The sequence below is a fragment of the Silurus aristotelis genome (assembly GCF_946808225.1).
Source record: "Silurus aristotelis genome assembly, chromosome: 1".
In the NCBI taxonomy this organism is placed as follows: domain Eukaryota; kingdom Metazoa; phylum Chordata; class Actinopteri; order Siluriformes; family Siluridae; genus Silurus; species Silurus aristotelis.
In genome coordinates this window covers 25670500-25680411 of record NC_139574.1, presented here as the reverse complement: position 1 = coordinate 25680411, position 9912 = coordinate 25670500, and the positions used below count along the sequence as shown (strand labels likewise).

General features: G+C 37.6%; 2 protein-coding genes across 4 annotated transcripts in view; both read right to left on the bottom strand.

Moving 5' to 3' along the window:
• Positions 1–41: 41 nt before the first annotated feature.
• Positions 42–4646, bottom strand: LOC310734420 (membrane-spanning 4-domains subfamily A member 4A). The gene is made up of 7 exons (XM_083556370.1): positions 4490–4646; positions 3683–3861; positions 3257–3358; positions 1390–1446; positions 1032–1190; positions 815–934; positions 42–371 (listed from the first exon to the last, which is right to left on the bottom strand). Exons 2-7 carry the CDS (start codon positions 3857–3859, stop codon positions 285–287), a joined length of 702 nt encoding a protein of 233 aa, XP_083412496.1. The 5' UTR covers positions 3860–3861; positions 4490–4646; the 3' UTR covers positions 42–284.
• Positions 4647–7312: 2666 nt separating this feature from the next.
• Positions 7313–9912, bottom strand: part of adam15 (ADAM metallopeptidase domain 15) — a 32286-nt gene continuing 29686 nt past the window's right edge. For all 3 annotated transcript variants that reach the window (XM_083556092.1, XM_083556093.1, XM_083556095.1), the window contains one exon: positions 7313–8142. In XM_083556092.1, coding sequence (XP_083412218.1) covers positions 8073–8142 — 70 coding nt within the window. In that variant the 3' untranslated portion in view covers positions 7313–8072. The remainder of the gene's footprint in view (positions 8143–9912) is intronic.

Sequence of the window (9912 nt, the reverse complement as noted above, 5' to 3'; positions counted from 1 at the left end):
GCACTGTCAATACATCATACAATGACAAGAGAAACACAGAGTAATGCACATTGGGGGATTTTATTAAGGAATACAGGCATATAATAATTACAGGAGTATATCATAGAGTATATCAATTTGTGCATAGGTGCAATATCAAAAGCGGAATACATGTCAGTTTTCGTGTAGATCAGTTTTATTGTGTACGTGACACCTCGATTGTGGCCAAAAAATAACAAGGACTCTAGAATAAGCCATACTATACTTGAAAGCGTAGTGATTCAATACAGTGCTACAATACTTGCTTAAGGATCACAGAGTGGAGGTGAAGCCACTTTACTTTTTAGCAGAGCTTCCTTGCTGCTGCTGTTGCTCTGTACCCCCACCACCTGCTGCATTTAAAACAACAGTAAATTGGTATGCACGTCAACTGATTATTGACCAGATTAACATTTTACTGACACGAACAGTGTAAATGAAAAATTGAAAGATTTAAATACCACTATTATATGAAAATAAGGACCAAATAAACAGGCTCCTTGCCCACTAAGCAAACCAGTTCATTTTTTTATACAACAACTCAGCTGTAAAAATTTGATAAGTATAAATTGTTAAGATTTAAGATGTCTGCCAATATTCAGAAATGTAAAACCTATCCACCACATTGCTTTTCACTTTTATTAAGTCTCTTTATACAAACCAAACTTTTCCCCTGTCAGATAAGTAATCTCTGTGATTACCAAGCAACATGTACAACAACTGCTAGTTTTTGCATAGAGTGCTGAGTGACTGAAGAAGAAATATAAACCATCAGCTAGCCTTATGGAAGTCTTACCCATTTGGTTGCACATAGTGGTTTGCTGGCCTTGCACGAAAAGACAACAGTCGTCGTACACACACAGGCCCCAAACACAGACAAACCCAAAAGTATTCCCTTTATTGCAATCAGCAAATTCTGAAGCATATCACAAAAATAAAAATGATAAATCAACTTTGCACAGGTTAAAATTACTTTGCAAGGAATTGGTGCATATACCAGTGAGAACACTTACCATCAGCCTAATAGTTACATATTGGCAGTCATAGTAGCTAATCTCTCCTTGCTGACAGGCACTCAACTTTGGCTCAATGGTAAATGCAAAGCAGAAGTAGCAGACGGCAGATATGGCCAGGAGAGCACTGATGATGTTTAGGGCAATTACGCTTTTGATCTAACCAAAGGGGGAAAAAAGCAAGACAGACTGCAGCCCACAACATCTTTTATTTAATACTAAATAAACAACAAAACATTTTAAAGTGATAATTGGATTTCAAATAAACAAATGTCAATTTACACAACAATAAAATGTCACAAGATACAAAGCAATTTGAAGCACTGCAAGGACACTTGTTGAATTCTGGATTACTTACAATTTGAGAAGAGGTTCCCTTGTGTGCACCCAGGGTTAAAGAACCAGAGATGATAAACTAGAAAATATACAGTGGGTACGGAAAGTATTCAGACCCCCTTACATTTTTCACTCTTTGTTATATTGCAGCCATTTGCTAAAATCATTTAAGTTCATTCTTCTTCCTCATGAATGTACACACAGCTCCCCATATTGACAGAAAAACACAGAATTGTTGACATTGTTGCAGATTTATTAAAAAAGAAAAACTGAAATATCACATGGTCCTAAGTATTCAGACCCTTTGCTGTGACACTCATATTTAACTCAGGTGCTTTCCATTTCTTCTAATCATCCTTGAGATGGTTCTACACCTTCATTTGAGTCCAGCTGTGTTTGATTATACTGATTGGACTTGATTAGGAAAGCCACACACCTGTCTATATAAGACCTTCCAGATCACAATGCATGTCAGAGCAAATGAGAATCATGAGGTCAAAGGAACTGCCTGAAGAGCTCAGAGACAGAATTGTGGCAAGGCACAGATCTGGCCAAGGTTACAAAAAGATTTCTGCTGCACTTAAGGTTCCTAAGAGCACAGTGGCCTCCATAATCCTCAAATCGAAGACGTTTGGGACGACCAGAACCCTTCCTAGAGCTGGCCGTCCGGGCCAAACTGAGCTATCGGGGGAGAAGAGCCTTGGTGAGAGAGGTAAAGAAGAACCCAAAGATCACTGTGGCTGAGCTCCAGAGATGCAGTCAGGAGATGGGAGAAAGTTGTAGAAAGTCAACCATCACTGCAGCCCTCCACCAGTCGGGGCTTTATGGCAGAGTGGCCCGACGGAAGCCTCTCCTCAGTGTAAGACACATGAAAGCCCGCATGGAGTTTGCTAAAAAACACCTGAAGGACTCCAAGATGGTGAGAAATTAGATTCTCTGGTCTGATGAGACCAAAATAGAACTTTTTGGCCTTAATTCTAAGCGGTATGTGTGGAGAAAACCAGGCACTGCTCATCACCTGTCCAATACAGTCCCAACAGTGAAGCATGGTGGTGGCAGCATCGTGCTGTGGGGGTGTTTTTCAGCTGCAGAGACAGGACAACTGGTTGCAATCGAGGGAAAGATGAATGCGGCCAAGTACAGGGATATCCTGCACAAAAACCTTCTCCAGAGTGCTCTGGACCTCAGACTGGGCCGAAGGTTTACCTTCCAACAAGACAATGACCCTAAGCACACAGCTAAAATAACGAAGGAGTGGCTTCACAACAACTCCGTGACTGTTCTTGAATGGCCCAGCCAGAGCCCTGACTTAAACCCAATTGAGCATCTCTGGAGAGACCTAAAAATGGCTGTCCACCAACGTTTACCATCCAACCTGACAGAACTGGAGAGGATCTGCAAGGAGGAATGGCAGAGGATCCCCAAATCCAGGTGTGAAAGACTTGTTGCATCTTTCCCAAAAAGACTCCTGGCTGTATTAGATTAAAAGGGGGCTTCTACTAAATACTGAGGGTCTGAATACTTAGGACCATGTGATATTTCAGTTTTTCTTTTTTAATAAATCTGCAACAATGTCAACAATTCTGTGTTTTTCTGTCAGTATGGGGTGCTATGTGTACATTCATGAGGAAGAAGAATGAACCTAAATGATTTTAGCAAATGGCTGCAATATAACAAAGGGTGAAAAATTTAAGGGGGTCTGAATACTTTCCGTACCCACTGTAAGTAATGTGACTGACAACATTTCACAAAGTGTTGCAATTGTAGCTTAAAGTTAAACAGACGAAGAAGTGACATATTAGTAACTGGACTGCCAGCATTACAATCCGTAATTAATAATAATAATATTCATAATAATAATAATAATAATTAAAGTACTTTATACTTACTGATAGTCCAAGGCCCACAGGGATTTCACCATACAGTGTTTGTGTGAACCAAGAAATTGCTCCCATAACTATCATTACAATCCCAACCATGATCTGTACAGTCTAAGAAAGGCCAAAAACCCCAAATCAATCATCTCAGTCAGGAGATTGGACAGAATACTCATGTTCTAATTATCACAGTCACAATCTGCAGCTAACAGCATGAACTTTTGAGTAAAGTTTATTATGGTAGAATGAATAATCTATATAAAACAATTAAACAGAAAAATGTTGAAGGTGGGAAAGTCAATATTCTTTTAGTCAATATTTATTGTGTAAAACACACTTGATTACAACCATTAATGGTTGTATGTGATCACACAGACAAGATCTTCCCCTAAAATAATAATTTGTGACTATTTCATTGAGTGAGATGGGTCTTCTTACCCCTAATGCTACAGGCTCTCCCTTCAGGAACATCCTGGTCATGTATGGTACTTCAGATAGTTTAGTCTTGTTGTCCTTCTTTTCACTGGGACACTGGGCAGGCTCTGGATTTTTCAGAGGAATGGTTTGGGTCATCACCCTGACTCCATGGGCATCTATGTTTACTGAGGAGGCCATTTCTCAAAAAAGATTTTCCACAAGCAATTCATTATTTCATTAAATAAACAGTTTCTGTAAAACATGGATATTCCTAAAGCATGCTTCCAGTATATACTGACTGAGTTGTATTAGATTTTATTATACATGTACTTATCCACAAATTATATATTTGATTTAGGTTTGACCAATACAAGTGCTATATTAAACATATTTAATTAAAAGTATTAAATGTGGTAATATAGCCTAAAGCATGCACAATGTAGAGATTATTTTAGTATCTAATGTTTGATATTGTAGCCAAACATATTTGCATGTGTTCAAGTGAGTATGTGTAATTCCAGTGTATAAGACCGTAACAGTAAAAACAAGCGGAAATTGAAGGAATCTTAGGCCCAAGGCTACAAAAATGCCACAAAAACTACGTCACTACTATTTGACGCCGTTTTATGACCTACAAATTGCGTTTTTTCCTTGTTTTCTTCTTCTTGTTCATGTCATGTCCATTTCAAACTTGTATAATTTAAACACTGCACACTACTACAACTTTGCATGTTTGTAAACGTTTTAATAGCCATTACGCCACTCATATCTAACAAAATCGCAGTCATTCAGGAATGTAAATGTAAATGTTTACATACAAAAATTTACCAATCTCGTCGAGTGTTCAATCCCGAGCTAAGCGTGAACGTGTTTGTGAACCGATTAGTTTCGTTTTCACATCTCCGGGTTGCCTTACATGCCTTACAATGCGGTCAAGCCAGCAGAAGGATTTAATTTGTTTTGCTCGACAATTCGTGCACTTACGGTATTAGTGCTGGCGCGTTCATAAATGAATGTAAAGACTCTATAACGGCGTTAATTATATACTTTTTTAATATTTATTTTTTTAGTTGATGGCTGTTCACGGTGACCCAAAGCATATTACTCCAATAAATGTCATTCACCCCCTAAAAAAGACAATTAAGTATTTTTAAAGTGCACGATTAGACACGCAAACAAAAATGTGAGGTTGGCTTTACCGTGTATTTTGAAAACTTAAATTATATTAATCAAATTTACTCTAAACAATTTTTGTCACGATTCTATGTTTTAGGAGAAATACACGCAAAAACTGGATCTGGCAACACTGGGTGCGTGTATATGAGTTTACTGGTAAGGACTCTGGCTCCCTACACGTTATATATACAGTACAGACCAAAAGTTTGGACACACCTTCTCATTCAAAGAGTTTTCTTTAGTTTCATGACTATGAAAATTGTATATTCACACTGAAGGCATCAAAACTATAAATTAACACATGTGGAATTATATATGGAATTATATACATAACAAAAAAGTGTGAAACAACTGAAAAATGTCATATTCTAGGTTCTTCAAAGTAGACACCTTTTGCTTTGATTACTGCTTTGCACACTCTTGGCATTCTCTTGATGAGCTTCAAGAGGTAGTCACCTGAAATGGTCTTCCAACAGTCTTGAAGGAGTTCCCCGAAAGATGCTTGACACTTGTTGGCCCTTTTGCCTTCACTCTGCGGTCCAGCTCACCCCTAAACCATCTCGATTGGGTTCAGGTCCGGTGACTGTGGAGGCCAGGTCATCTGGCGCAGCACCCAATCACTCTCCTTCTTGGTCAAATAGCCCTTGATGCCTTCAGTGTGACTCTACAATTTTCATAGTCATGAAAATAAAGAAAACTCTTTGAATGAGAAGGTGTGTCTAAACTTTTGGTCTGTACTGTATATATAGTTTCCAGTAAAACATTACCACAGGTATTCTATTTATCAACAACTGGCAGGATGAACCTTCTAATTTCCCAATCAGTCGCTGTAAAAACCCAAATATATAAATATTTTACAGCCAGTATCTCTAATGAGATAGAAAATAAGTTTAATGTTATAAAAAAAATATTTAAAAAAACTTTTTTTCTGCTTCCAGCAAGATCATAGCCTAGTTAGTGTGTTTCTTAAAATAATTAAACAGTTACAAGTCATAAGATTCTAACAAACTCTGTATATCATGTAAAAACAAAATTTAATTTACATTAAAACCTTTTAAAATTGGCCGAATCTCTAATCAGTGCCCTGACTACTGAACTAGGGAGCTGATTGAGACACAATGTCCTGAGGTACAACTACTTTTTCTTCTCTTTCAACTTTTTTGGGGATTGATGGAGTACTACATATCCTGGATGTTTTTTAGTGTTTAGCATTGTCTTTAAAATTACATGGGAAGCCCAACCAAGGAGAAATTCAATATCAAATCAAATGATCAAAATAATTTTTTTTAAATACCAATGTTAAAAACTGCAAAGAAGGCTAAAGATGCCCTTCCAATAGACATCCACTGATTTTAATGGGAGCAACACTGATTTTAATGGGAGAAAAGATTAATAATCATGAGATATTTTAATGCCATGGGACCCCAGACTGATTTTGAGATCACTGGTAGTGAATGGATGCATAGGCAGACTTACCAAACTGCTTTGAAGTATCTATTAATAAATACATCCTGATACTGGTTAAGTAGGTCATAGAAAAAGAACCGTATCGGTCTAAAAACTCAGGAAGGTGAGTAAAAAAGCGCACAGGGATGACACAATGTTTTTTAAATTAAGTGCTTTTAATCTAGGGCATCTAGGGAATGTTTATTCCATCACTGAGGTGCTGGAACAGTGAAAAATCGTGAAGCATGTCTTCCATGTACCATAAAAGATGGTGGGCCCGATATTGGAGGGAGTGTTGTGCAGAGCAGGGTGCAATAAATTCTTTAATGTAGGTGAGGTATTTGTAGGCAATCATCAGTGTTTTAATTATGATACAGCTACCTAATGGAAGCCAATTTAGACTACATATCAATGGAGTAGTTGGAGATATTAGAAAGGTTGAAAAGTTGTACAGCTGTAATCTGGATCAGGTTGAGAATTAGACCTTCTTTGAACAAGTTGTAGTAGCCCAGTTTTTAAATTGCAATGGACTGAACAAACACCTTAGTAGCCCAAGTGGAAAGAAATCAGGCATATTAAATTGTCAATATGAATGGGACAGGGCAGTGGATATTCATTATTACCCAAAAGACCTGAGAATTATTCACAAGGCCAGACCAACAAAAAAACAGGCACCTGTGCTGCCTCAATTTTAAAAATCCTCCAGTTAACACTCCCCAATTCAAAATTGTGGGTGTGGCTAAGATTGAAGGCATGGCAATATCTGTGTAATGTGGTAGAAATGTACATCTCATTAAATGCACAACAGAGGATAGCAAATAGTGTCGTTAAACGCTCAGAAGAACAGAAATTTCTAATTTTTTTATAATTTTAATCTGCCAAGTGAGACCTGTTCATTACTGGAATAGTGCACCGTAATTTCATTACAGACCTTAGAACTTAAACGATGCTTAAAAATAGCATTTTGTATAGCTTTCAATTGCTCGATAAAAACTGTTGGTATGATTGCAAATAATGCAAAAGAATCCATTTTTAAAAACACATTCCAAGTTTATTGCATAAAAATAATGTATTTTGCAAAATAAACAATAACATCCCCTCTCATACTTTTACTATGTACAAAAGGCAAAGAGTCCAGACCAGCAGCATCAATATCTTTTTCTGTTTTCACAATTAATGACCATCTCTCAGGCTATAGACGTGTGAGGTTTTTACACAGAAATAAGTGCCACGTAGAACAGGTGGGACTTTACAGTGTAATCCTCTTTATATCTCCTGCTTTAAAATGACTAAATAAACAGAATTTAAAATTTCTAATACAAATACATATTTCAGTAGCTTGCTCAAGGCAGTCAAGGTGCTTTAATAGAGTAACAAGAAATCTTTTAGATAGTTTCTGAATTTAGCTACTGCCAAATCTTTAGTTACTGTCTGGAAGTTCAGGGTAGATTACTAGCCCTTTAACTTTAGAACACTGTGTCTTAACGTATAGATAGACATTAGCAATGTAGCTGGGGATGGCACATAGAAATATAGAACTCTTCTTAGCACATTAAAGAGGATTTAACAGCTCAAATGGCTGAGCCTTTCTTCATGATCAGCATGTTGACTAGATAATCATTTTGTGTTTGTCCATGTGTTAAAATAAACTTGCTCTCTCCTTTTAGATACATTTGTTTAGATAAATCTTGCATGACTTTGGCTCAGCTGTGCTGAGTCCTTCATGGCCAGTGCAATTAGAAGTGCATCAGTCCTCAGTACAATACCAGGCCACTGCAGCGGCCACTGCTTACACCTGGGGAGGTGCATGGAACTTCCTGGGTTGGTGTACTGCCCTGAGTGGGGGCACCAGGGGACGTCTGAGTAAAGAGAGAGAACAAAATCTTGTTTTATTTTTGCTGCACTTTACACATTCACTGTTCTGATCTATTAAAATGGCCTCCTGTTCATTATATGCTCAATATACACTTACAGTCTACTTTAATAATAATACCTGTACACATGTACATTTATTCTGTTATTCAATCAGCAAATCACATATCAGCAGCACAATGAAAATAAGCTTGTTTATGCAGCTGAAGAGTTCAGTTAGTGTTCTGCAGTTTGGTTGAGTCTTTGCACATTATAGCCAGATTCTTGTTCTAAGTTGACAGAAATGGAACACAAAGTGGTCACCTGCTGTTGTAGCTCATCCGCCTCAAGGGTTTAACATTTCTGTGTGAATGCTAGGATGCTTTTAATTCATCAAAATTGTAAAGAGTTACTATATATATTACTATATCCTTCGTGACAGCTTAAAGCAATTTGGCCATTTTCCTTTTGCCTGTTTCGCCTGTCTTATCTACAAGGTGTTTCTACCCAGAGAACTGTCACTTGGTTAGTGTTTTTTGGTTTCCGTTTAAACTCTGAAAGTCTACAGACTGTTGATGGTAAAAATCAGCAGTTTGTGAAATTCTCAAATCAGCTCTTGTAGAATCAACATCCATTCCATGGCATACACACTTTATTCTGATGTCTAATGGAAACATAAAGTGAAGCGCTTGACCTGTATTTTCATGTTTTTTTCTCTTTGCATTAAATTTAGCATCAATGATGTGGATGATTAGATAATTGTATGAATGTACAGGTGTTCCCAATAAGTGGACAGTGACTGTATATCATACATCACACTTTTTCTGGAAAAAAAAAAAGGCATACTTTGTTTATTTCATCCTTTTATATATATATATATATATATATATATATATATATATATATATATATATATATATATATATATATATACAGTGGGTACGGAAAGTATTCAGACCCCCTTAAATGTCACTTTTTGTTATATTGCAGCCATTTGCTAAAATCATTTAAGTTCATTCTTCTTCCTCATGAATGTACACACAGCTCCCCATACTGACAGAAAAACACAGAATTGTTGACCTTTTTGCAGATTTATTAAAAAAGAAAAACTGAAATATCACATGGTCCTAAGTATTCAGACCCTTTGCTGTGACACTCATATATTTAACTCAGGTGCTCTCCATTTCTTCTGATCATCCTTGAGATGGTTCTACACCTTCATTTGAGTACAGAAATTTTTGATTATACTGATTGGACTTGATTAGGAAAGCCACACACCTGTTTATATAAGACCTTCCAGATCATAATGCATGTCAGAGCAAATGAGAATCATGAGGTCAAAGGAACTGCCTGAAGAGCTCAGAGACAGAATTGTGGCAAGGCACAGATCTGGCCAAGGTTACAAAAAGATTTCTGCTGCACTTAAGGTTCCTAAGAGCACAGTGGCCCCCATAATCCTCAGATGGAAGACGTTTGGGACGACGAGAACCATTCCTAGAGCTGGCCGACCGGCCAAACTGAGCTATCGGGGGAGAAGAGCCTTGGTGAGAGAGGTAAAGAAGAACCCAAAGATCACTGTGGCTGAGCTCCAGAGATGCAGTCGGGAGATGGGAGAAAGTTGTAGAAAGTCAACCATCACTGCAGCCCTCCACCAGTCGGGGCTTTATGGCAGAGTGGCCCGACGGAAGCCTCTCCTCAGTGTAAGACACATGAAAGCCTGCATGGAGTTCTCGAAGATGGTGAGAAATAAGATTCTCTGGTCTGATGAGACCAAGATA

What these genes read in the sequence shown, in the direction of transcription:
- LOC310734420 (XM_083556370.1), bottom strand. Translation starts at nt 3,859, where the DNA reads ATGGCCTCCTCAGTAAACATAGATGCCCATGGAGTCAGGGTGATGACC. An exon ending in CTGTGGGCCTTGGACTATCA is followed by an intron (nt 1,447 to 3,256) that starts GTAAGTATAAAG and finishes TATATTTTCTAG; the next exon opens with TTTATCATCTCTGGTTCTTT. An exon ending in CACTATGTGCAACCAAATGG is followed by an intron (nt 372 to 814) that starts GTAAGACTTCCA and finishes TTTTAAATGCAG; the next exon opens with CAGGTGGTGGGGGTACAGAG.